At 45.0% G+C, this 27,936-nt stretch overlaps 1 protein-coding gene across 1 annotated transcript; it reads right to left on the bottom strand.

The window, feature by feature from the left end:
* Nucleotides 1–17,683: 17,683 nt before the first annotated feature.
* On the bottom strand, nt 17,684–27,054 carry NPY (neuropeptide Y). The gene is made up of 4 exons (XM_055805679.1): nt 26,879–27,054; nt 26,528–26,715; nt 21,097–21,177; nt 17,684–17,975 (listed from the first exon to the last, which is right to left on the bottom strand). Exons 2-4 carry the CDS (start codon nt 26,713–26,715, stop codon nt 17,951–17,953), a joined length of 294 nt encoding a protein of 97 aa, XP_055661654.1. The 5' UTR covers nt 26,879–27,054; the 3' UTR covers nt 17,684–17,950.
* Between the last annotated feature and the right edge of the window lie 882 nt (nt 27,055–27,936).

Genomic DNA, 27,936 nt, shown 5'->3' with positions numbered 1-27,936 from the left:
TGAAATGAGTAATCTAAAATAATTATGAATAATATGGAGATAATTAGAAAAGTTATGAATAATGTAACTACTCCAAAGATAACATATTCTGAAAATGTATAATAATCCCTAAATAAGGTGGTGCCTAGAATCATTAATTATAGCCAGATGTAACCAGCTATAAACCTCTTTAAGTCCTTCCCAGTCTTCTCGGGAATTTTTCCTCACTGGTGCAAATTATGGCCTGGTTTGGGGTAATTTTGTGGTTCACCAACTCGTTTCATTTAGGCAATTCAACAGTCATCAAAAGCAACAACATCTGAATGAAGCTCATAATCCTCAAGTGAAAAGCAACACATGCCATTTTCAGCCTCCTTAGCCATCTGGTCTCTCATCACCAGATTATTTTTAATATTCACAGACCACAGCCATAAAAACTGCTTCGGGAATAGAGAGAAACATAATTAATTGCCATGACCCGAACTACTTTTTTTCTACATCGAGGACACCGATTTTTTAATTAACATTTTGCATGACTGTTCTGAAGGGCTGGAGGGATTATTATCTGGACCTAATCACCAGCATTTCATAAAGAACTACATACTCCAATCAGAAATGTTTACAAAGTGATGAATGGATGCAATACCTTTGTCTGGTGTACAAGTTTGTTACTCCTAATTAGATGACCCTTGGAAAAAACCACCAAAGCAAAGCTTAGGATGGTAACGACACAGTAGGGGCGTCCAAGGATCGCCATAATTGCCTCTATAAAACCCGAATGACAGACCATCGTGCCACTTTCTGCTTCTCTGCAGCCAGTGTGCACAAGGCAGATGTTCTCTCAGAGGACTGGGTGGAAGAGAAGCGTGTCCACATGCACGCCTGTGTGTGCAGACCACGTGTGCTGCAGAACATCATCCCTGACCCAGAAATGTCACGGGGCCACAGAAACTGCAGATCATGGGTGTGATGTTGTCCTAGGAGGTCCCCAGGGGAAAAAGCCCAAGGCTGGACCTGAGCCCGAAGTAACTGCCACAGGAAAAGCGGTGGTCACTGAGTGGACATGAAGGCCCAGGTTATGGTGTCACTGAAATATCTCCTGCTGGGCCAGAGGCTCATGGCCGTCCCTGGGCATACACCACCTGAAAAGGACCGGCCTGTGAAGGCCATGGATCTCATCTGGCAAAACTCTTTGCCAGCCTGTGCACTTATGGCCCACCATCAGGTGAAGCAAAGTGACCCTTGTGCCGATGCATGCCCCAGGCCAGGGGTCCCTGACTGGTAGAGCGTGCACATGCATGTGAGGGCAAGGAAAAGAGGGGGAGGATACATCAGCCTGGTGAAAAGCCATGGCACGGAGGCTGGAGATGGCTGTCCTGAAGTGCCTCTGGTGCCCTGGTTGGCATATTGACCTCAACCAAGATCTCATCTTAGTGTCTGAGCTGGTTTTGGGGCAGGACTTGGGCACCGTGATCATCTCCCTTTGCCAGGGCATCGCAGAGGACAAAGCAGCGGGCAGCTACACCACTCAACTCCCAGTAAGCCCTGTGACCTGAGACTGAGGGAGTTTCCTTCTGCTCCAGATTTGTCTCCATCATCTGGAGATCCACTCCTCCAGATCTTTCCCTTGACAGGACATGTTCTCCTTGTCCTCCAGCCCATGGCAGAGGCAAACTGTCCCTTGCAGAGGATGCAGCGTGCTACAAAGACAGCTCTGCTCCTCGGAGCATGCATTGAGTCCTTGCCGGATGGTTGCAGAGCAGACCCGGTGGTGCAGCACCGCGGTGCAGGCGCTCAGAGGACAAGGGGTGAGGATCACAACTGGTGGGTATGATCTTCAGAGGGGAAGGAGAAAGCCACAGCAGCTGGGGGCAGTTGAGATCAGGCCAAGGGCCTGGCCTGCGGGATGTGCTCCTGCGGTCCATGCTGAGCTGCTTGGAGGATGTAGGGGTTCAGCTGTATTGTGGGGAGCCCGGCTACCATGGACACGTCACTCCCAGTCAAGACCAGACTCTCTGCATATTTGCATCCAAGCAAGTCTGTACAGTGGAGCTGACTGTCTCCCACAGTCGTCACATCGCCGGTGTAGGTCCCTGGTGTTGCCACCTCTTCCTCCCGTGGGCTCCTGGAGTTCAGCGGCCCCCCTTGCTTGCTCCTGGCATGCACACGGTGTGCACACACACACCCCCCACCCCACCCCCGGTTTGCACAGGCTCTGCAACATCTCAGGCTCTGCCCTGCTCTTCCGGGAGGGTCAGGGAGAAGGGGAGAAAGGACGTCATGACTAGACTCTCTGAAAATGCTGTTGGAAATTTTGGGGTTGAGAGGACCCCTCAGGAGGCAAATCTGAAGTCAGGTGGGTTTCTTAATGAACCCTTGCATGGCTTTAGTACAGCACTTCTGGGAAGAACTGATTAGATGTAGTAACTCAATTTCAAATACTAAGATTAGACAATGATCTAAAGATAGCTATAGTTACAGGGCTCTGTGGCTTATCAAAGTAAAGTAAGGCAGAAAGGATAGTTTTGCTAAAAATCAATATTATGACAGGTTAACCATAAAGAGACTGACAAAAAGCTGTGCAGCCCTAGGGTGCAGTGAAGTGGTTAGTAATCTGATTCCCTCCAGGGGGAAAGGAACAAAATGATTAAGTGATCTTTGAAAATATTAAGATTTATGGTCTGACTTCCTAGAATAACGTGATTAATACTTTTTCTTACTTATTATGAATATCTTCTCTACCCTTCCCCCCCCCCCAATAACAGATACTCAATTTTTTAGAACTAAAGAATAAAAAATAGAAGTTAAAAGAGCACACCTAAAGGAAGGAAGGGAAGGAAGGAAAGGAAGGGAAGGAAGGGAAATTCGGGAAATGCAGAGCTGATGAAAACAGCCCACCTTTTCTAGCTCATCTACAGAGCTGCTGAGTATTCCTGCCATTGCTTTCTGCTGCCAGACAAAACCTCCTCTCTTGCACCTGGAGGAGGGGAATGGAAGCAGCTAACTGCTAACCCAAAAGCAAACAAGGGAAGACCAAACAGAAGCAAAAGGATATGTCCCTTAAATGCCAATAAAATAATATTTACATGCATACATGCATGTAAGTGTGAGTGTATACAGATATATACGTATATAAAGCATACTCTTGCACACCTGTACATATACACAGACTCTGCAACATCTCAGGCTCTGCCCTGCTCTTCAGGGAGGGTCAGGGAGAAGGGGAGGAAGGACGTCATGACTAGACTCTCTGAAAATGCTGCTGGAAATTTCACAGCTAAATGATCAGTCCTGTACGTACAATTCTGATGTCACAGGTTGTTACCAGAGCTGTATCTGTGGTCAAGTTACGTGATCACAATAAGAAGGCTCCTGATTTTTTCTTACTACCCTTTAAAAAATACGGTTTCCTCCAAAAGGAGATTTCTGGTTTTGCTAACACTCTTTCTGATACACCTTTCTGATAGTATGACTAATGGCTTCATTAGCACAAATAAGCCGCATTTTCTTTTTATTATGCTCTAAAACCAGTTTCTTTCCAGGTTGCATTTAAATTGATCAGTCTGTGGTCATCTGTGTTTGCAGCCCTCTGGCCGGGCTTCATCTTGGCTTTGGTCACTCTAGTGAAGGATATACGCATGCACACGTTTATCCCTTCTTCACTATGAGGTTTTAATACCTATTTACAGCAATGCTAAAGGTAGTAATCAAGCTTATTTACTTAGATTCATTCAATTTTCTTCAGGCTACTACGTCTCTGACAAGCTATTGCACACCCCTCTCTGCTTTTTCTTTGTGGAAAATTTGCACAGCTCGACCAGAGCAAATCTTTCCAGAGTGTGTTTGTTTCAGTCAAAAAGGAGTGACTTTGGTTACAACTGAACAATTGCTGTGCCCTAAGTACACCAGTGGGTCCCTGGTAACCACTGGGCATGCTTGCAGCACGCTGATGTGGCTGAGGGGCTGCTGCACATTTCCAATGTGCTACAGGCACAAACGTGCAGCCGGGCCGTTGCTGCAGGAGCCCTGACACGCTGCGAGTCCACGTCCACCCCCTGCTTCACCTCACTATAGGGTGCTCATCTCTCCCCCCTTACACGAGATCAGCTGAAACAGCACCAACTGTGGGATGCAGCTTGCCCCAGTTCTACCAAGGGAACTGGAGAACTTGTGCCATAGAGGAGCAGAATTGCTTGACGGTGCTACCAGGACACACCCGGATTTCAGTACATGTAATTAGTGATTTGTGAATAGATTTGATTGAAATCATTCTGATTTAGGTTTAGGTCAGACATTCATGATTGGGAATAAGATCTTTAAATAAAAAGAGGACTGTCTATAGAGAAGACTGCAGCAGGGTAACTAAAGCGGATCCATATCACACCTAGAGGCTTGGGTTTTTAACCCGGATCATAGTTTAGCTGAGTGAAACTGAGCTGTAAAGCTGATGCTGGGCTGTGATTCACACTCCTTCTATTAAAAAAACTATTTGCCTTTTAGTTTGCTGCTTCAGTTTCCTTTTCTTCCTATTTGTTTCTTCCATCTTCCTATTTTTTCTTTCCTTTGCTGCATTTTCTCCTCAGTCACTCGCTGCTGGGAGAAGTGCTGAGCCAATTACCTAATAAAATTCTGGCAGAAATTCAATCGCAGTCAGTATGTATGACATTTTTAAAAAAATCTAAATTATGATTGAAAAGTCAGGAATCTGGTTATCCTAACAGCGATAAAATAGCAGACTTCCTTTTGTTAACACTCGCATTTTCAGAAGGGAGTGGGAAAGGACACGAAGGTGATTTGGGTAAATGCCATTATCCAAATATGTTTATAAAACACAGATTTTTTTCCCCACCACCCACCTCCTGTAAGACAATGTATCTTGAGCTTATCTTGTCAGTACCCACAGAGTCACTGCTGACAGTGCAGATTACAGCCATGGAACCAAAACTGTTTTAAAGAGTTCTGCTCAAAAAACTAAAAGTGCTGGTGTAACTCACTACTAGGTGCCTGACATGAAGTGGAGAATGGGAGACAACCCAGAGTTTCCAAACAGTTGAGTCTGTGCCACGACAGGCATCAGAGGGAAGGTGGGGTTTGCTCCAGAAAACATTGCACACTCAAGTATTCCATTCACAGGTTGTCATTTGCACTTACAGAATACTTCAAGTACAAACACAGCTTAAACAGACCTGAAGGGTATGTCAGAATGGTGCAACCACCAGCCAGCACAGCTTCCTGATGCTATAAGAGGTCTTCTCCTGGCCCTGTCCAGCTCTGGATGGTGCCAAGTACAGGACTGTCTTGAAGAAGCCCTGCTTGCGCCAACCAGGGGAGAGCAAACCCTTCTCCAGCCCTCAGAAACCCTGCTCCCACCATACCTGGTGAAACACATCGCCCCAGACAATAAGCAGGGAACTCTGCGGTCAGTAGAAATACACGTGGTGCTCATGAATGCTGACGGTCCACCCGGGAAAGCGGAAAGGCTCCCCCCTTTGCTTGCAGCACAGCTCTAGCATGGGGTCTGATGGCAATTTCTCTGCAAAGTGTAAACCTGTTAAGGAAATGTCAGAAAAAGACAGCTCAGTGACCGAATTTTTCAATCTTAACTGGCAAGTGAAAAGAAACATTAACTGTCTGTTTATGTCATCTCCTCCCACAGCTGACTGATGCAGAATACAGTTTAAGGTGGCATTAAAATGTAAGGTGGGTGTTATAATTTGCCTCAAGTACTTTAGTGGTTTTTAGGTTTTGTTCCAGAAGTTATCTAAAGATTGCCATTCTACTGATGTCCTTGTAAGTCACCTACATCCTCTGCCATTCACTACGGGAGTGTAGAGCCCTGTGATTTACACAGTTTCCAGCAGTGACAGTGCCTTGGTACACGATGTTCATTGTTTTGCATAAAAAAGCATATCTGAGGTGGGTGAGTACCAGTCTGGTACTCTGCAAACCTCAGAGCCAAATTCTGCCCTGGGTTCATCAACACCTCCCAGTCCCACCCCACTTTCACTGCCCTGGGAGCTGCACACAGGCAGCGATGCTCAGGCTGCACAGGCTGGGGCCCACCATGCCTTTCTGGAAATAGATTTCCAGATCCATATTTAAAAACACAGGAACATGCTTGATACTCCTTAAACAGGCATGTTTCTGGCCTCCTGGCTCAACCTGATTAGCAGAAACCCAGTATTTCACTGCTTTTTTTGCAGCTTTGATGAGTCCTTTGCAGCCTCGAAACAGCTCTTCCAAGGCCTGAGCATGGCCGTGCTCCTCCTGCAGCACCGAGATGCTCTGGCTGAGAGCCCCAAACCTGCCAGTGCCACAGTGCCAGTGTGCAGGAGGGTACAAAAGAGCAGTTCACAGCAAACTAAATGCAAGAGTGATCTTTTCCCATGTATGAATCACCACTCCTGCCTGCGCTCACACAAGGGAAACAGCTGCAGCCACAAATCAGGCAATTTAATAGGTCATTGCACTCTCCAAGTATTTCCCTTTGAGCTTTCCTCTAAACAATACAGCAGAAAAATCTGATCAGATCCTCTTCATGAAGGGGCATAAGCAAAGTGAGTAAATCTGCCAAAATACGCCATCCACTCACTGACCAGTGAGGTGTAACATCCAAATCCTGTTAACATCATTCACAGCAACGTCACCACCAAATGTGTTCAAATTTGTGAACTGGCTGCGTCATATTTTTCAGGCAGGCACCTGATAATAATGGGAGGATTTGCAAAAAATCCTCCTTCATGCGAGCATAAAGACAATTAGAACTAATTATTTCTGTGGCAGTAGATGTGCCATACTGTAGCCAGAAAGGGGGGAGTGTTCCCCCTGCGGGGCGCCTGGTGCTGCCCCGTGCAGCACTGACTGGTGGTGCAGTGCCAGCTGGCACTGATGGGCTGCCTCTATTACACCCACCCTGAGGTTGTGCCAAATTGACTTTTGGCTCCCTACTAGACTGCCTTTCACCATTTCACTGCCTGGGCGGGAGCTCTATCAGCTTTGACAGTTCCCTGGCAAACAAGCCACAGGTCTATGGTCTCTCTTCCAACAATTCCCACCCTGGGAAATGCCCCTTCCTCCCCTTGTTCCACCCTGCTCCTCTGAAATCCCCCTCTTTCTGCAGCCCCTGAGGGGTCAGGCCAGCTAAGGGACTGAGGAGTGAAATAGAAATTTCCACCCCTCTCCATTCTCTGTCTTCTTGTGCCTCTGACGCTCGCGCTCAGGAGCCCACCAGGCAGCAGAGCTGTTGCCTCCACTGAGCGTGGAGCCGCTCTAGGGCGCTGAGCAGAGCAGGTCCAGCCTCTGCTGAAAGTTGGGCTGTCCCTGGTAAAAATGTGAGAGGAGAAAGCACTGATGTGCAGGTGAAATTCAAGTCCATAATGTCTAAAACTGGAAGTCCTAAAAGGTACTTCCCCAAAAAAACCCTAAAAGGGGGGTTTTAAATACAAACCTCAAGTAGCCTGTTACCGAAACCTTTAGGTTGCAAAGGAGATCTCCACAGCATGCCGTGCAGTTCATACCCATTAGGGTCCAGCAGCATGCTGAATATTTGAGAGCACGTAGAATTATTATAAAGTGGCTTTTATATGCCATTACACCAGTTTTTCTGGAAGCATCTCACCATCACAGAAATGTTCCCAGTGCCATTTATGTTACAGCCCGGTGAGAGGTCAGGTTTATGCTTTATATTCTTCTCCTGAGCTGTACTTTTCAAACCAGCACTTATTAGAGCAGAGATGGGAAGCAAGCAGGGCCTTTTACAGAGAGCATAGACAGTATTAAGGAAACTGCTTACCTAGACAGAGATGGGAATTGCTACAACAGGACTTGGAAACGGTCAGTTGAATTTAGTGCTGTCTCTAATAGCGGGCTGTGCTAGATGGACTGAGAAAAAGGTATAAAAACCCCGAGGTGTGCCAATATGTTTCCCTCTAGCCGACTCACTGAATGATCCCACTGGGGTTTTATTCTTTATTGTACAAAATCATTTTAGTGAACAAGCTAACATAAACAACAAACAAAAAAAGCAGAAATCCCATTATTTTACATACCGTTCTCTTAGCATAAAAACCAGGAACATGAGATCCGTGGAAGAAATGCTTTTTTTCGGAGACACGTACTGGTTATCTGGAGTGCTGTGGCTTTTGCTTCTGTGCTTTTCAGCACAGCTTTTCTGGTGACATTTACTTCCACACTGTAGGCAAGGATAGCCCAAAGAATCCAGGCATCCAACCTGTGAGAACAAGCATCAGTATTACTATTACAGACCAACCACAGGGATTCAGCAGTGGTCCCAATTTGGCCGCCAAATGTCCAGGCTTGGCCAGCTGAGCCGTTTTGGTGGCGTGAGAGCTGTGTACAGCTTCCTCTCACATCCTGGCATGGATTTGATACAGAAAAATTTCTGGGGCCCTTTCTTTATAATTGACTAAAAGCATACACAGGAGGGGGAAGAAGGCAGAATAGTAACATTTGTCTTCCAGCTGACCACCCAAAAATTGTGAATCAGCTCCCTTTTCTCTCTTTCCACATTCATTACGTAAAATTAAAATTCAAGGGTTTTTAGCAAGTAGCAGGCCAGGTCTTTTTACAAGCCTCTCCTGCCTGAGCACCTAGGTGCACGTTTCGGTTTCCTTCACATGCAGCTGGAATATATCCCTGCTGAGAAAGGAAGGTAAAATGATTAATGGACTGGTGATGTTCTTCTATTCCCATGATTTTCATAAATTCATGTGAACGTAGACACTGGTACTACCCGGGTGCTGGTGGCCCAAGTAAAGTGCACAGGAGGAGGAAGAAAGTGGGGGAAAGGGGCAGGGAAGGGGCTGGTACCTGTTGCTGCCCCCCAGACCTGCCAGGGGCTCAGGGGCCACTTGAGAATGAAACTCCAGTTCACGTTTAGTCTTGTTTCACTTTATTTATACATCTTAATTTCATCTTAATTTTTACATCTTGCCATTTGCTGACTCACTTTCAATGAAATGTCCCCCCTTTGAGTTTACACAGGCAAAAAGACATGTACTCCCCGAAAATCACAGGACATAATGGTTTGTTCGAATAATTGTTTACCTCTCTGTGAGCTCCAGTGGGTTTCTGCTCACATGGTTTCCATGGCCAGCAATGTTACTAGTCAGAGTTGGGCTGTGTGTTGTACTAAAGCTCGGTGGACCTTTGCCAGCCCCCGCTACAGTCTTCACTCTGAATTGCACAAAGCTGCTTGCAACCTGCATTAATCAGAGTTATCTGTGTACCTTTGCAGCGCCAGCTGCCTGAAATCTGCAATTCCCACAGGGAGACTAAGACAAAATCTTGCTATAAGACAACAAGGCAGCCACCTCCTGCAGACCCAGCACAGCAAGGGGCTGATTCTCTGCTACGTCTGGCAACCATTACAACTCAGGTTTCACCTTATAAGCCACTTCCCACCATAGTGAAAAGGGCAAACACAGGTCCCTAACTACTGCTTGATATAGCACACCGTTCACCAGAGAGGTAAATTCCTCCTTTTTTTTTTTTTTTTTTTTAATAATTCGTTCATTTCTTATATCTCCAAATGACAGTTTTTCTATCTGATTTAGCCTTGCCTCATGTTATCTAAGTAGATCAATTAATGGGAACTGTCATTACGCTGCAAGTTTGACAGGGAGATGCCTGAGCAGAGCTCTCAGAAGAGAGGCACAACTTGGGGGGCAGGTGGGGGAGTGGGATGTCACAGCACCAGGGGAAAGCCCACCCTACTGCATTGTGTATGCAACAAGGTACTTCAGGTTTAAAGAACAGGGCTTTAGCATACAAACCTGTGTGGCTAGCAAAATCACATGAACAACCCTTCTTCGATGTAACGTTAAAAGAGGTTAAAAGGTGCATTAGAAGTACGCATTTTCCATATAAAACCTGCTCGTTTTGTTAGCAACCATGTGGCAATGAACAGGGAAGGCAGAGCGCTGGGTAAATGCAATGCCTGTCAGCCAGCCTCGCTTGGGTAATATCCAGCTGATGCGGAAACGAGAAACATCAATCTAAGGTACCTTAACTACATTTTAAAACAGAAATATACCTGTAGACCCTCAGGTACGCTTCAAGAGGAAGGCCTCGTATTTTTTGCACATTTGGTTGTTCTGCTCTAGGGTTGCAGACATTTTTCTGTGTGACTTGGCCTGAGGACAGCCAATGCCCTTTGAAAAGTTTTGAAGTAGGTTCCCTACCAAATGATGGAAAGGAGTGTGTTAGTCTGAGGAGAGAAGGAGGGTGACACAAGGAGAAGTGACATTAACTAAGTGCCTGGAGCAACACCTGGTCAGGGAGAAACATGCTTAAGAACATTTAAATATAGCAGCACATCGTCTCAGCCCATTTTCTTGACAGAACATAAGGCTGAATCTCTTTTTTGTTGCAGGTGATTTTCAGGGGTTTGGATTATTTTTTTTTTTTAAGAAGCTGGTAAATGAGAACTGATAAATGAAATGAAAAATGCTTTTTTCTCACTTAAATGCAGCTCATTATTAACACCCAGGTCTGACTCACAGTACAGGAAATATATTTTAGTCCTTGCAGGCTATTGTGACAGTCACCATGAGTGCTGAAGCACAGACACTCTGATGTATGCCAAGTTGTGGCGAGCCTGGGTACCACCATTTGCCTGTAGAGAAATGTAAAATGTACTGCTGGCTAAGACAGATAAGGCAGCCAATTTAAGATGCATTTTTAAGCAGTTCTAAATGCATTTCATCTTTTAAAAGCAGATTTAAGTTAAGGCCATGGTGCAGTAATGCAAAGCTTTCCCTCAAAAGTCAGTAATTTTATGCTGTTTCTGATTGCTGATTTGAAAGCAGCAAAAAAAGCAAAGTCAAAGTTAAAATGTTTCAAATATGAATGCATTAAAAGCAAGTTAACATTTCTGACTAATCTGATTATTTAACTGTAACTCTTGCTACTTAGAAAAAGCTGACCCTATCAAAAAGTGTCTAAGCCTTTGGACTATTAATATTCAATTAATAAACTTTATCTCCTAGTTTAGACGACTTAATTAGAATCTGCCTTCAAGTTTTAGAATGTAGTGAAACAAGTACTAGAGCAATTGTTTTTTTTTTTTTAAAATAATAATCTGTGCCATTACTGATGGAACAGGATTTGTGAAAGAGGGTGTGGGAAGACACTATTTCCAGCTGACTTCAGTGGGGAAGACAACTGAACCATGGTAATCACCAGAAACATGGTAGAGTGAATTAATGGATAAAATCAGTAAGATCATCCCTGGCTATGAGAATAATTTGCATCATAAATGTAGAACAGCATCAAATTGCAGTCCTCCTTTTCTTCCATATAAAAGAAAGATAACCAAGAACAGAAACTAAAAAGGCGCTTTTTAAAGGAAAAGAAGCTTAAAAATGGGACACAGGAACTTGAGGAAAGACAAACACGGCAGATCTCTTAAAGAGCCAGTCACCTACTTAGCACCATCGTTCTTAATTGATACAAACATCTTTCCTTGGCAAAGGGTGTTCCACACTCTTGTACCTCTGGGAGAGGCTGCTGATTTACAGCCTACCAGGAAAGTGGCCGTGGGCAGGCTGTTAGAGCCTTCATCACTACTAGTCGCCATCAGCTGTATCTGCAAGGACACCTCATGGCTGTCCTGTTCCCACCAATTCCACTTTTTCGAAGGTGGGATGCTTCCAGCCACATTTCCAAAGGTAATTAGGCACCGTGAGACTCACACCTGGAAGGCAGAGACATTGACAGCATCAAGCAGCCCACAGCCCAGGACCCCCTATCCAGTGCACAGGAAAATGAGATTAAGGAAGAAGTCTGAAACCTTCTGAGCTGACCGCCAGCCTCTGCGTGAGAGTCTGTAACATGGATCCTAAACCCACAAAGCTTATTGTGAATTCAGGTGCAATCATATGGCCTGAGGTGGCCCATGGGATTTTCCCATGCATTTAAGCAGTCATGGATCATTAGGAATTAGGCACCGTGTTTAAAACAAAACCCATTGGTCCTCCATCTGCATGTCTGGGCACACAAGTGGTTTTGCCTCTCTGGTCCGTGTTCTTTTGTGGAAGCCCAGGGTAGTTCAGGAGTTTTGCTATTCTTGTCCTCATTATCTGACCTGGCTGCTGGCCCCATATAAAGCTCCAGGCAGAGACACCACCTGTGGTCCCTGCTCTTCCCCCCTCACCCAAAAACCCTTTGTGAAGAGCATTTCATTCGCACAGCAGAACATCTAATGAACGAGGACAAAAAATATGTCTGCCATCACACACTACAGACTAACCTGTCTAAAATGCATGTCCAGCCCTGCCTTAACGCAAACTCTAAAAACAGCACTAGTTTTAAACAACCAGAGGTAATAAATTCAGGATAGGCTAAAACCAGTAATGCACAACAGTTATCACCAGCCAGTTTCTCCAGTTCAGAGTATACCCATTTACCACCACAGTCTGGTAGTGGTACTCTCTGTAACCAGCACTGACAGCCTGGCCCCAGGCTGATGTTGAAGCAAGTGGTCGGCTCACCTTGTACCTTCACGACTAGATTGGCTTAGGGTAGGTTTGAAATTTTGAATTTAGTCAGAGCTTAGTGGGAGTTCATGGTCTGCAGCAAGCAAGGCTGGAGCTGCGTGTCCATCATAGGCAGGTGGGAGCTGCTTGTAGGTCCAGGTTCAATATAGAAATACAGCTTGGAAGGTCTCTGGGCCTGGCGAAGATCAGGTCGTTCCAGAAAAGCAAATAACTTAGATAAGGAAAAGCTTAGCAAACACACATATTAACTGGAAACAAGATAACGTTGCCCTACCAGTTTTATAGCACATTCTTAACCGTTGTAATCAAAGAGTCTATAAGGACAAGGCTGCAGGTCCAGTAGGACCACTATTACCTACTTACCATATTCATTTATGACCCCAAGTTTCCTCCCACTTTCTCTCTTTGTGTGTGGATTGAATATCTCCGCAGTCTAAGCATATTTTTTTTATTATAATCCTACAGACTGGAGCACAATGAGCTCCGTATCTGGAGTCTCCAGGTTCTACTGTAATACAGGTAGGCAAATGACTGATAAAAATACAGCCAGATAAATAAAATACACTGGTCTGATATCAATTACTCCATTAGTTAGGCAATTTCCGCTCAATAGCAATTTCTCATTCAGGGTACTAACTCACCAAAACAAAACGAGAGTGTTTTTTTTTTTAATTTTCATTACTGTGTGTGTTAAATTACTCTTTGATAATTTTTAACAGGAAACCATTATTAAATATTAAAATTAAACAGCCAGATCTGACGTAATTTTAAATTGTGATGTGATAATCCAGAATTTGTGAATTATTGATTGGAAGCCAGACACTGATTTATAACCCTGGGGCTCTGGAGAAGTATCCCAGGCTCATAAACTGTCTTCAAGTGATACATTTTGCGTTTAGTTTTCTAACTTCAATGAAATCCAGATGGAAGCCTTTTCCTTTACTCAGAATCCACCTGTTTGGTTCACACACACAACCCATCCCATCTACTGTATAGCTGCCATAGGTTTGCTTTTGAGATCTGTCTGGTTTAGATGGCAGCATGGGGATCGATATAAACCACCTGCTTTTTGCCAAACCACATCTCCTTTAAGGGCTACACTTTCACACCCATGAAAGGTTTCTCAGGTGTACCTACAAATGGGGGCAGTCCCAGGAGAAGCTTTACCTTTTCTTATCTGTAGACACACATCGTGCAGATCTCAAGACAGATTTGGACTCTGATTAAAAAAAAAAAAAAGTAACCATGAAATTAGTTTTGGATTTAAATTTAGAAAATATTCATTTAAATACCTTGCTGAATATCACTAGAATACTATCAACATCCAGCAACAGTTATTTTAAGTCTGTGAAACAGCTGAGTTGTGCGGAGTGGGAAGGAAGACAATGTTACCATATAGAGAAAAATACGCTGAACCAAACCTTGAAAATAATGGAAAACTGGAATGCTTTTGATTTCAAGGGAAAACACAAAGTAATGAAAAAAAGATCTTCTAGGAAATATTTCCTAATAAGATTTTTTTTTCTAACACTTGAAAAATGAAAGCCTTTCTGAAAGGAATTTATTTGTACTCGGGGGTTTTTTGTAGTTTTTTAATGCAAAAGCATTCTGGGGAAAAAGGGAGGGGATGCTATAAAGCTGCTGTACAAAGGGAAGTGAAGAGCACTCACATCTTGTAATAGCTTGGCTTGGAAATGTGCAGGAGGCATGTTCTCCTCTCAACTTCTGCATTACAAAGCCACGGCTGCTCATTCCTGGTACTCTGCTGTTTTTTCATCTTCTGACCTTGGCTTTTCACAGGCAAAATTCACAAGACAAAAAGAGACCCTGTCACAATAAGTTCTGGCCTATCTTCTGCTGAATTTTGTTTTAAAATGCTTGTTGACTTTTAGTGGCTAACCTCAGGTAATAACACAAGGGTGGGAACAGGACAAAAGATCCAGCGTTGGATCCTGTGTTACGTCAGTGCTCCTGAAGGTCGTGTGGCCATGCAAGAGCGGGTGCAATCCCACGGGAAACACAGAGCGACGGTCAGTTCAGCTTCAAAGCCCCCCCTGAGGGGCCAGCAGAGCATGGGAAGGTGACACAAACCACTATGGAAAATGTTTGATGCTGCAGCCGAAACAGTGTTTATATGCCAACTATAACCCCCCACCCCACCCCACCACAAGGCGATGGTTAGGGGCAGCACTTGATGTTTTCAGGCAGCAGACTGCCTGGGGTGACCTGTGTTGTTACATCCAGGGTCTGGTTTGGGTTCAGGGACATCTATCAAGATCAATCCCACCTTGGCTGCCACCGCAATGTCACCAGCACAGCCCCCCACCTCCCAAATCCACTGTGCCCATGTCCTCTACACCACCAGCACCTCCCTGCTTCCCTGTATCTTCCAGCAGGTGATGGTGGAGGCTGCAGTGGGGAAGTCTTCTCCTCCCTGAGCAGTCGTGATCCCCTGTGTTGGGGGAGGTCTGGCAGAGCAAAGCTGCCCTGCCTGCAGAAGGCTGTCCATGCGCTCTTCACGCCACCAGGGCAGGGTTTCCACATCTTGGATGACAAATGATGAAAACTCAGCTTGACAGGAAGCTCCTTCACCAGGGAAGGGGGCAGCAGCCGGCCAGCGGGAGGGCAGGGGGCACCCACGCCATCCCAGTTTGGTCCAACACCAGTCACTGGGACAACATTTCACTCCGAGGCTAGGGAGGAAGGAAAATACCCCTCCAAGAAGGACTGGGGAATTTGTGTCTTTTGGCACAGAAGACTTTCAGAGCTGAAAACATCGCAGTGTGCTAGGTTTCTAGGGATGGAGACAGAAAAGGATAGAGAGAATTTCCGCTCCTAGAAGATACATGGGATCATCTAGATCCCCTCTTTGGTTAAATCAAAGTTGGTCATAACTGTGACATATGTTACAGAAACTGCCAAAGGTAAAGGTGGACTGTCGTCTAAATGTTTTACACCCATCTGTGTACATTCCTCATGATTTCAAACCCGCAGTAAATAAAGGAGAAAATACTATCGCCTACTTTTATGGTTCTCACTTCTTGTTTTTCCTGGCACTTCCTCAGATTCTGACATAAATTTCAGCCTCTGTTTTAGAAGCAAGGCTCTGTTTCTCACGGTTAGAGAGAAAAAGATGGAAAGGTTAACCCTAAAGTCAAAATGCAGCAGCCATGCCAAACAAATCCAGCGTTTATCTTCATTTCACAGCTCGTTTTTTAAGTCTGTCCTGTGATTTGGAGAGCTGATCCAATATTTTCAGTGTCCTGGCCTGACAAGAGTGGTATATGAAATACAGAACGAAGCTAAGTGCTAAGCACGCTGGCTACAGCAACGCTGTGTCTACCCCGGAGAACACAGGAAGATTTTAGAAAGAAAATCAGAGCAAGTGTGGGTAGATAAATATTGTGTGAGTGCTTTTCCTTGCTGCTATCTTTGACAGCTCATGAGGCAATAAATCTGGCATTTTTTATATTTGTCTAGCTTTTCTTTCTGGGTGTTCTTGAAGTTCAAGAAAACTCAGGCAGTTGAGTGAAACAGCTCAGCGTGAGCAATTAGCATGCACTAATTCTCCTTTAACTCTCTTTCTCCACTAAGGCACATTTGTAATGATAGTGTTGAGCAATACGAGTCTGGTTTATCATCTACTGATTTTATCATTTACACAATCATTAATATGTATATATAGATACTAATAATTACCAGGAATTAGAGATATTATATAGCAGACACCTCACTAATTTCCAATTTTCATTTTAATCATTATTCAAAGCAGAATTTTATGTGGGCTTTAAACCAGCACGCTCTGGCCTGTGGCTGATGAACTCCTGCGAGTCCCAGCAACCTGGGGCCATCCTGGAGTCCCTGTGAACATTGTCACTTACTCCCTTGGGAGGCAATGGTTTATACCAGGAACCCCAAACATTTTTGTAATACTAGACTAACCTTAATCCCCACAATTTCACGTGTAGCACTGTGGAACACATCATCAAGCTTGTAAGTAAAAATATTGCTTCTGAAAGCAAAATTTGCCCATTCCAATGACACCCAAGTGTTTCATGAAAAGGAAAAATACGTTATGCTTTGCTGAAGACAGTGTGACCACAAAAGCTGGCCAGTCCTGGTAAGCTGGTAGCACTGCGAACACACCCAGCATGCATTTTTAGAAATTTGGAACTTACTGGCACTGATGTATCTCTCCTGGGGGCAACAGCCATGCAGAAACATTTGAGAAGTGGGAAGGAAATGTAAACACATTAAGCCTTCATGCTGATTCTTTTCCAATTTGGAACTTTTTGTGTGCTTTATTAAGCAGCATTTAGTACAGTATCTAAATAAAAGAAGTTGTGCCTAAATATCAGAAACCAAGGACCAGCATCTGTGTCATGCCCAGTGTCATTCCTGACCATACTGCAAGATACATATCTGTGAATTAAAACCGCTTAAGAACAAGGGTAACATGCTACCATTCCATTACGTTACTTTGAATAAAAGCTTTGAGAGTGTGTCTAAATCTCTCATTAGGCTAGTAAATAAATTCATAAAATAATAATAATTTAAAAAAAAGAAAAGCCAAAGACAGTTCCCCTTGTCCCTGTCCCAGTTACCTTCTTGTGGTAGAAACAGAAACCACGAATGACTCCAAATGAGAGAGGCTCAGAGTACAGGTACCCAAAGGGTTGTGATTTATCGGTGTGCTCCTTTACGAGGCCTTAGGCAACGTTAGACACATCTTTTCTGGCACAAGCAGTTGTAGATTTGTCTTGCTTTATGAGTTACTTTAGATATTGTTTCCTGCTGCTTTGCATATTGGCAAAATGAAGACATTACATCTGTTTCATTTAAAATTCCTAATTCAGGCTTACAGCCAAGCTTCAAACCAGTTTTGAGGAGTTAGCAGAATTAAGCAGTGACTTATTCCTTTGTATTTTGAAAACGCTATTAATTTTAATGCATATGTTAATTTAAGTAATAAGTAAGTTTTTAGTATGGTCCTGCTGAAAAATTGCCTCTCAGAAAACTATGTTCCTAAATTATGTAGTCTGTGATAAATTATTTTAAACAGTTTTGCATAAATCAAGCAGCTGAGTTGAGTTTGAGGCCATAATAAATGATGTCTTTATCTTACTTTACACACTAATTGCTGTAATAACTGTGACACTATTGTTGTCCATACTACTTTAGACTGCAGGGAGGTTATAATTCAGTTATAATAGTTTAAAACAACTCTTTTCTATACCAATGACACAGTTGGCTGTTTTCATTTAGTATGTTATATTTTGGAATGCACAAATAATTTATTTAAATATAGGTATATACAAATACGAGGATGGAAAAACTCTACAGAATTCAGTACAATGGCTGCATGCAGTGGGAATGACGCTATGATTTGCTTCATAGGCATGGAGTATGAACTGAAAACTAGGAAAAGTTTTGACGGTGTGCAGAAAATCCCATCACCACACTGAAGGATCTTCAAACCTGCAATACACATTATGAATAAAAAACAAAACAAAACAACAACATTAAACACATTTTAAAACCCCTTCTGAAAAATATGAAGTTAGAACTACCTAGAATTTTTATTTTAATAATAGCAGCAGTAAGGAATACATCAAAGCAGAGGCATTATGGATGGCCAAAAGTCTATGCATTGGTACCAGAACTTGCCCCTTCATACTGCTGCCCTGGTGCAGTGTTTTACACCACTGAAACTCACTGCAAAACTGCTTTATGCCATCAAGTAGCACTTCATGAAAACCAGCTAAAAAACTATGTTCTGTTGAAATACAAATACTTTTAAAGAGACATTTTACTCTAACTCAGGAGTAAACAATTTCCAAAGAACGTTCACCGAGCCAAACAAAATCGTGTCAGGCTGTAAGCACCTTCAAACAAAACTGAGGTTCACAACCACCATCCTAAAATACTATCGCGGTATTCCACTGCTCAATCTCAAATATTTGAAATGTGTTGAAAAAAGCGCTGAGGGCAGGATTTGATCCAGAGGTACTCTGCTTGTGAACAGCTGCTCTGGCTACACAGAGAGTATGTCAACAGGTGAGAGAACATGGAGATGCACCAGGGTAAATGCATTTGCCATAATTCTTCCCATCTAAAAGTTGGGCATCTAGTCTTGATTAAACATCTAGTCTGCCTCCACAATCACTGGAGACTGTGACACAGACACCCTGAGAGGGAAGTTGACACCCTGTCCATTTTACAATGGAAGGCTCATTTTGGAGATACCCATCCCTTTGACTGACTGCAAATGTAGCCTAGACTACTACTTCCCTCTGTATCCTAATTTTCAAAGGGGCAATGTTAAGAGAGATGCATCCTGTTATTGAGTATTAAATATTTTCTCATGACTCCACAAGATCAGAAGCATGCCACATCCTGTTTTTGTCATAAGAACTTACTTGTACTCAGGTTAAGGTGCCTTCTTTTTTTATTCCTTCCTATTTTTTAACTAGCTTCTGTAAGAATCTCTAAGCTTTCTTCATAGGGTCAGTCATACACCTAGGCTGCAAAATACTTTGGGGCATATTTTAGTCAGCAAAAGTGAAATGCCAAACCAGGCCAGCCAAGCTGAATACAATTAAGTTGTTTATTAGTACCTCAGTGTTTAGTTACAAAGTTCAGTTCCCGAGAACTCATGAAATACGTCTCTTCATCACTGCTTCACTGAGCGCACATTACATCTGCTCCATAACTGGCTGCCTATATAACTGTTTCTAAACATTTACCTCATTAATTTAAGTTTAGAATAATACCAGCCTGCCTTTTATTCATCCAGCCTTTCTTCCTCCAGGAGGAAGGCTTAGGCAGCTGTGTTGTACCTGGGCATGTCTGCTGTGTGTCCAGCTGTCCCACCCCTGCATGGCTCCCCTAACTTCCCCACCAGCTTTCAAACCCTCTGGACAGTTTCAACCAAGTCAGAGTGGTACAGGTAACTCAGAGATACCAAGTTCCTTATGTGCCATGAAACACTGGGCTGGGTAGAAAGGAGATTTAATTATGTCCTCACATGGAGGAAAAAGCTAGAGCAGGGTTCAGAATTGATACAGGGTTTTATCCTAGAAAACTAGACGTCATTGTTCCCAGTACTCCCATAACTGTCATCGATGAATGACAGATACCATACTCAATTTAAAGTGCTGTTACAGGGGGTATGAAATAGAAATCTGTTTCTCATCAATTCTTGATCTTAAATGCAGACTAGTTTGTTATTTTGCTCATGAGTTTTTCTCCCTGGTGTGTTATAAATAGCATTATTGAAACAATAATAATAACAACCATGAAGTTTTGTTATGAAGGGGTGAAAATAACAGAGAGTATTAAGACTTTGTGCTACCCTGTGTGTTGCCTCAAATTCACGGCAGCGGAAATTTCCCATTATGTGAGGGCTCTGCCTTGTCATTACCAAACAGAAAATAGTCTAATACATTTCACTGCGCTCCATGCAGTTTTTTACATAAGCATCTGCAGAGAAAAGTGCATCCCCACAGCTGCGGTTAGTCATCAAACCATAAGTCAATGGTCTCTCTATGCACAAGTTCCACAAGTCTCATTTGTGGACAGCCTCCCTTGATGGCAGTAGAAATTTTGGTCACCTTTCAGCAACAAAATCATGCCCCAAGTTCAGTGCTACAGACTATTATGCTTAAGTATTTAGCTAGTCTAACTGAGCTTTTGCACAGCTCATGAAAGTGCAGAGCATTTGCTTGTAGACTCCCGAGATGACTACTGCATAAAATGTTTATTTCTGCAGTAGAAGTATTATCAGCAAACTTCAGGCTATCAGTGAAGGCTTAAACTGAGCTCATTCATGCTTGATTGTGAGTAAAATCAAACCCAGTATTTTCTTTCACGAGCCAAAACTCCCCTGGCATCTTACTTTTTTAACATACTTACTTTTCAGCTGCGTAAATTGTAGTCACTATTACAGTATCTTACATTATAGCTGAAGTGTCATTACCCAACTAGATAAATACAGCATGCACATTTGAAACCCCACTGTTGCTTGAAATACCAGTGTTATTTCAAACCAAGAGCAAATGGAAATATAAAGGCCTTTTTTCCCCTTTGTAAAATATTGGGTACAAAACCAATGTGAAATACTGTATTTTAAAGACCAGTCACTGCCGTGCATTTGTGCGTAAGTTATGTGCGTGCGTATTTACCACTCGCACATCTTTAGAGGAACCAGTCTGAGCAGCAAATGAGTAGAAATATGCCAGCTTTGGTGCTCCAGTATGTAAGGAATCATCATCAGGCACTGGCACACAATTCTGTGTAATAAAGTCCAGTATGGGGAAGCATTATGGGAGTGCTTCTCCTCCTCCAAACAGCAGGTATGGTGTGCTCCCGAAGTCAGGAAACGAGGAGTTCGGGCTATATTATATCCAGTAAGGCATTTCTTGCATTCATAGGTGGTGCTAGCTCTTAACAAAAAGGGAATTAATGTTTTTTAAGGACATGTTTACCCAGCTGTTGGTGGCATATGTTTTCTCCCCGTGAAACATATTTACTGATAACAAATGAAACTATTAAATCTAAATGAGAAGCGAAAGCCTCCACAAAACCTATTCATACATACCTGGATCTGGGAATATTTTCTGTGCTTTCCCTCAACAAGAGGTCTGAGATCAGTGTCTCTGGGCTTGATCTCTTTCCATATCTAAGGAAAGATTTAAAAAAAATTATTTTTTTATATGTCAGTTTTTAAAAATGAAGACTAGACACAGAACCATTAGTCATTTTTTTCAGAAAAAAACGACTAGAGCAGACATAAATACAGCTTTCCAGCAAGTACTTTGACTCAACTCGACATAGCCATGTGAGAAAATATTCATTCTTCAGTTTTAATTTTTTCTGTATTTTTCTATATTTTTTCCATAATCATTTTACATCATAGTATCGAGAAACATCAAATATTTCTCAATTTAATGGCTGTTCCTAGATAATCTAGGATCTTGCATCTTATGTGAGCATGAAGGAAGAGGCAGGAAGCTGTGCATGACGTGACCTCCCAGCATGTCATTCTTGCCTACAAACCCAGTTCCATTATCTCATTAACTTTCTTCTTGGTTTAGATGCTACTGTATCCTTCATCAGAAATTAGGTAAATGAAGAGTGGAATTTATCTATTAAGCTAATAGAAAACAAAACTCTGTTTGCCAAGTAATCGGCCAAGATTTTTTAAGATAGCTACTACATTTGGGGCTGCTAAATGCATAGCGCATTAGGTCCTAAAAACTAAGCTACCCAAGGTAATCACCACTCTTGAACTACATGTCTATAGACAAGAAAGCCTCCCGATTCAGAGCTCTGTTAAATGGGATATCACTGGCTGCCTTTGTCCTGTATCGCTACACAGCAGCTGTCTTTCCATTATTTTTTTTTTAAATTTGTTTTTTGAAATCCTGGGTACTATACATTGCTTAACAGTTAAAAAGTACTGCGGTTCCTGGTTCTTGGGAAAGAATTTGCTCTGTTTTCCTGAGAGAACAGAAGCGACAACGAGCAGCCAGCGTGGCAGACATTTCATCACTATAAGGATTCATTAGCCTGAGAGTGGTAACTGTAAGCAAACGCTCCTTGGTTGGAAAGAATTAAGATCATGGTTTGTAACTTGTTTATGTAATTAGTCTGAATCACAAAGTACATTAACAGATAAAAGCTTTGTGAATGCCTCTTGAGTGGAATTCTGATTCCAGAGAAATCAAATGTGTAATTAAGGACTTACATTTTATCCGTTACTATCAAGATTATGTTTCTCCAATGACTTAATCTAAATTTAAAAGAAAAAAACCCCACCTTCCAAAACTATATTTAAAAAGCTAGCAGTTTTGCCTGTTGATGGCATAACTTCCTGGGAAGTGGAAACATACCTCACTTTTCAATCATTTTATTCAACTCTATTTTTCACATTGCCGTAATCATTTTAGTACATCACCTGTGCTCCAGAAAGATAAAGCATCAGTTTCAGAAACTTAAAAGTAAATTTCTTAATCTAAGCTGACTGAAAGCAGGTATCTGAAAAGAACCAGCCAGACATAGTAAAATGCTATTACAATAACGCAATCAAGCATGATGCTGAATCAAATACCTCACACTCCATCACCACAAAGGGATTTATTTCTTTCTAATTCCCTACTCTGATTAACATGCATGTGACCTGGACTTCAACCAAGGGGGAATCCAATTTGCTGTTATCTTAAAGAAATTGATGTAACAAATCAACAACTTGCTCCAACAACTCACACTTGGGCAAAATTCCCACTAATCTCTCGGAAAGTTTTGTCTGAATAAGAAGTAGGTAGCAACCCCCTGGAGTGCAGAGATTTGGTCAAATTATGAAGATGACTGTGTTGGAGAGACATCTTTTATAGGAGTCCCTTCTGTGCTTTGGTTAGACCTGTGCTGGATGGACCTACCATGTCCTCACACAGCAAAGCTGCATGCAAGGTGATCGCTGACTGCGACCAACTGGGCTGGCCAAGGAGTGGCCACTCTTCCTATGTCAGGTGCCTAAACCTCCCGTTTGCTCTGTAATTTTGCCACTGGGAAAGAACCATGCCACAGCCATATTAAAAAGAGGTCATGGACAGAGTCCATCCCTTCTTACTGAAGCAAATGCCTTGGGAGATCTTTGCTCCAGCTGCTTCATGGTTTGCTCCTTGCCTTCCCTACCCAGCTCTGAGACCACGTGAATACAGAAAGCTGAGTCTTTATTTGCTGTTTGGGAAACACTTTTATCAAATATCATTGCTATTTTAAAAGAGTGAGGCTCCAAGCTTTGTGAAAATATCTAGTTGGGGTTTATGCTCAGCTTGAGGCATTAAAACCTTTTTTTCTGGCATGCTGATAACCCACAGCTCCAGCTGAAGCCAGAGGGATTGAAGAGTGAACACACTTGTTCTTACTAGGAACTTCGTATCTCAGCCTTAGCAAAATCTCAAAGCTTCCTATGAAAACTTGGGCCTTGGGAGGCAAACCCCACCGGTCCAAGGCCAGCAACAGGAGCTGAAGGACCTCAAAAAAGCATCTTGTGGGTCAGATTCAGAAAACTGCCACAAAACCCCTCCGAAGGTCTCAGGATCTGCCCCCTTCCCCATTAAAAGGTGTTGGCATGAAGCGGGAGCACCAGCACTCCCCAAGTCAGACACACTTTCAGGTATCTTCTGCCCTGCCTATAGTTCAAGCTCCAGCAGGAAGGGCCTTCCTGATCTGCTGCAGCACAGGAGAGCCACAGATCCACGAACAAGCTACGAGGTACAAGAAAGGAAGGGGGCCTGCTGGCAAGAGGGAGTACAGGCAGCAGCAAGCAGCAAAAGGGAATGTTTCAAGTAAAGATGGGCTCTGAAAAAAGCCCCCTGAACGGTGCAGTAGAGGGGCACGAGGCAAAGACCACAGGACAGTTTTGGGAACCGAGGTGAGACTAAAGACACACAGACATCTGCAGGGTAGGAGTCTGCATCTCTGCTGGTTACCTTAGGCTCTCTTTTAAGTTATAAAGACCTGGCACGTAAGGAACAAGAGACGTCATCAGAAGCCTGAAACAGGCCTGGTGACCTGTGCCCCACAACTACCGGTTTCCCTCAGATAACCACAAAAGGGTATAAAGCTGATGGACACAGATGTCTGAAGCTAAGTGAGATGGATCTGAAGAGGAAGGACCTCAAAGGAGAGGGGGAGCAAAGCAGCCACATAAAGAGAAGAACAGAAAGAAGGTCTGCAAGGAAGAACCTTCATGGGAGCTGGGGTGAAGACCCTGTGGGTCACAGTAGATCACAGGGGAATGACACTCAAATGCTTGGGTTAGGCCAGAAGTAGAAGCCAGGAGGATGAGCCAGGTTATTCATAATCACAGAAACATCAACCAAGACAAGACAGATGAACCTGAAGAGAAAAAAAGCACTGATCTCCTCATCCTTTCCCAAAGCGCTCTTCCTGATCCATCTCACCAGCTGCAGCGACCAGGCTGCAGGCACCAGGTCTGGTGAGAGGCTGAGCGCTGCCGGCTCACACAGCCTCCGGAGGGGCAGGGCGAGCCCCCGGACCCCTCCTCTGCCCCCCCTTACAGGGCTCCCAAGCAGCACCACGCACAAAAAGCAGAGGTAAAAAGCTGTAAGAAGAAAGCACGCTTTGAGCACAACCACTGAAACGGACCAAATGATTGCCCTTAGACCGGTCCAAAACGCTTCAAAAGTTACTGATTCATTTTGCAAGTGACTGTGTCACTGCTGAAACACAGGACCCCCAGGAGCTCAGTTAAGCTTTCCAAACGGAGGAGGCAATTGCTTTATCTTTGCATGGTTAATTCACCACACACTTTTTTTTTTTTAGATAACTTATGTAGTCAACTTTAAAATGCACATCATGAAGTTGCCATTGCGGTGCGTTTTTTCTGCCAGCTTTCTTGTACTTCCAGGTCAATACTGTTCCCTTTAAATATGAGAGGGTGGGTGGGAAATCTAGGTAAAATCTGAAGAACAAAATTTAAATTCTGCATTGTTTTATCAATCAACAGCAATAACAACTTCATTTCAGAACCCAAATCCACACAGAAGAATGAAAGCAGTCGCAATTTCTGAGTTCTGTACTTGCACCCCAGAAATTACAGAAAAAAAGCTACACAGTCAATGTTAAAGCAAACATACATGGCACACATCAGTAGTGGAAGCTAAATACAGATGAGAAGGTTCATTTTGTTGGGTTTGGGATTTGTTTGTTTGCTTGTTTTTAAACATGACCTGGTTTTGGACAGGAACCACCTTTGAAATCAGAGATGAAAGAAACAAAAGAAGAGATGAGAGATCGGCCTGGAGATCCCACCACATGCAAGGGGAAAAGGCAGCAGAGGACCAGATTATTTTAGCTGTAATCTAAACAAAAAGTTATCCGAGCACAGACTATCACACACAAGCATGCTTTACACATGAACAAGTTGTGAATATTGCTTTAAAAGTCCAAGGCTGAAGATCTGTGTTTTTATCTTCCTCTTCATCTGTGTTATGCTATTAGTGCACTGGCAGGCAATGTTATGGGTTTGCGGGAAAGCTCTCGCTTACACAACAGCCTGCCTTCTAATTTAATTCTTCAGACTTCTAGAGGGGCAAATGAAAGCCTAAGTTTAGACCTCTCATCTGGTTTTGATATTAAACAAATAGATAAATATGTCAAAGCTCTTCTGGGTCGCATTCTGTTCAGGGACCTCAGGGGAAACGTCATCACAGTCTAAACCGGACAGATGCTCCCAAATAAAACAATTTTTTGATAATAATTTGCACTTTTTCCAGACTGGGCCTTTACCTCTACTTTAAAAAGCACAGTCATCCCCAGAAAGCCAGTTCAGAGCCAGGCGGGTTTGGGTCACACTCTTTTCCCTTTCACCTTGAGCTTGGGTTCTTGCTAGTGGTCTCGAGAGGGTTTTTGCTAGGACTAGTTGGCTTTTTAGCACTCGCAGCTGCATCGAGTAGCTGGCAAACCACAAAGCACCTGGATTAGCACAACTCCTCAGCAAAGCTAGAAGGACACTTCTTCCTCATCAAAGTCTTCACTAGAGTCAGTGGCAGCAACAGAAGTGGGAAACTGCTCCGACTGCCCTATCTCGCTCTCTCCAGCTCCCAGCTTAGGTGTGTTTTCTCTCCCTTTTTTTTTTTATTTGGGGGGGGGGGGGGGGGGGTGTCTCCCCATACACTCTGCCCTGTAGTTCATGCTCTGCCTGGCAGCCTGGCTGTACGAGGGGTAGAGAGGGCTGAGAGGGCAGAGGCAGCATCAACCCCTGCCCCTTCTGCCAACTTGGGTGGTGGAAATTCAGCTCCAGACCCAGAGCCAACTCAGGGGTGCGTGGCTGTCACTCTCTAAAGGGAAGGAGTCTGTGCACCACAGTCTTTCCCCGTGTCAGTGGGGGAGGCAGGGCAAGGCACCCAGGCGCACCCCGCTTCCCTCCCCTGACACTCGCCAAGGAAACGGGCAGCCCGGGGGGTGGGAAAAGGGGATGCCGGCCGGGCCGCTCTGCCTACCTCTGCCGGGTGATGAGGTTGATGTAGTGCCTCAGCGCCGAGTAGTATCTGGCCATGTCCTCTGCGGGGGCATCCTCGCCGGGGCTGTCCGGTTTGGAGGGGTACGCCTCTGCCAGCGTCCCCAGGCAGACCAGCAGCGACAGGGCGAAAGTCAGCACCGACACCCACAGCCTCACGGTGCCCTGCATCTGCACGGCGGGGAGGGAGGGAGGGAGGGAGGGGAGGGGATGCGCTGTCAGCACCTGCCCCGACGGCGGGAGCAGCGCGGCCGCCCCAGCGCGCCCCAGCCCGGCCCGCCCGCTCCCCCCGTGCCCGTGCCCGTGCCCGTGCCCGCCCCGTCGCGGCACTCACGGCGGCGGCTGCAGCGGAGCGGCTCTCGGCTCAGCGAGGCGCTTCTGCCCGTGCGTCGGGGCTCCCGAGTGCGGGGCTCCGTGCCTCGCCGGGGTGTTTTAAGGCTTCCCCGGCAGGCAGGAGGGGCCTCGGGCGATCACGCCTCGCCGGCTCCGGTCCCCCCCGCCCCGCTCCCGCCTGCCCCTGCCCCGGCAGCGGCACGGCGGCTCCGGCCGGGCGGGGCCGGGCGGGACCGAGGGGGCGGGCGCTGCCGCTGCCCCCCCGCCGCCCGCGCGCCGCCCCCGCCGCCCCGGCAAATCCCACCCGCGGGCCGAGCCGGCCCCTGCCCCCGGGCCCTGCACTAGCCCCTGCCCGGCCCCGCGTGTCCCGGGCCCGGCCGCCCGTCTTCGCGGCCGCCCGGCGCCGGCAGGGGAGGGGGAGCGAGCGTGGGGAACGATTTACCCCGCTCCTGCGGCGCCGGAGCGGCCCCAGGCTCGAGCTCCTTAGCAGGGATGCTGCCGCACGAGAAAGCGAGACCGTCCGGGGCAACGAAAAATGCCAGACCGGTGCCCCAAGCTCTGACATCGGGCTTAGCGAAAGCGTCGGTCCTGAGGCTTAGCTGCCCGGGCCTGGCAGCAGAGCCGCAGCGGTGAAATCGTTCCTCCCTCCGTGCCCACTCTGCCGGGGAGACCCTCTGCACCCCTGCCCGGGGCTACCTCCCGAGCGGCTTTTCTAAAGTGACTTTATGCTGGTTTATTTCTGTGCCTGAGCCACAGACCAGAGAAAACAGCCCACCAATGCCATGGGATCACCACAGCCTTTCCAGTAGCTGTCCTGGCCCAAGGGAACCGCTCCGAATCCAGGAGACAGCACCTTCTCCCAGCAACATGGGACTACAGGGTCTGATCCGGCCCAAGTGCCAGATTTACATGTTTCCCTGAACTTATCCAGGCCCAGAGTCAGCGGGGAGAGATGGGCACGCTGACAGTGAGCTGATCCCTCGCCCGACCGAGGTCTGAGGTAAGCAGGGTGGGGATCTCCTGGCGCCGTACCTTCCTCCACTGGTTGCAGCAGCAGCC

The sequence above is a fragment of the Falco peregrinus genome, chromosome 5, assembly GCF_023634155.1.
Source record: "Falco peregrinus isolate bFalPer1 chromosome 5, bFalPer1.pri, whole genome shotgun sequence".
Taxonomy (NCBI): Eukaryota; Metazoa; Chordata; class Aves; order Falconiformes; family Falconidae; genus Falco; species Falco peregrinus.
The sequence above is the reverse complement of the archived record's forward strand: the minus strand, read 5'-3'. Positions and strand labels throughout refer to the sequence as shown.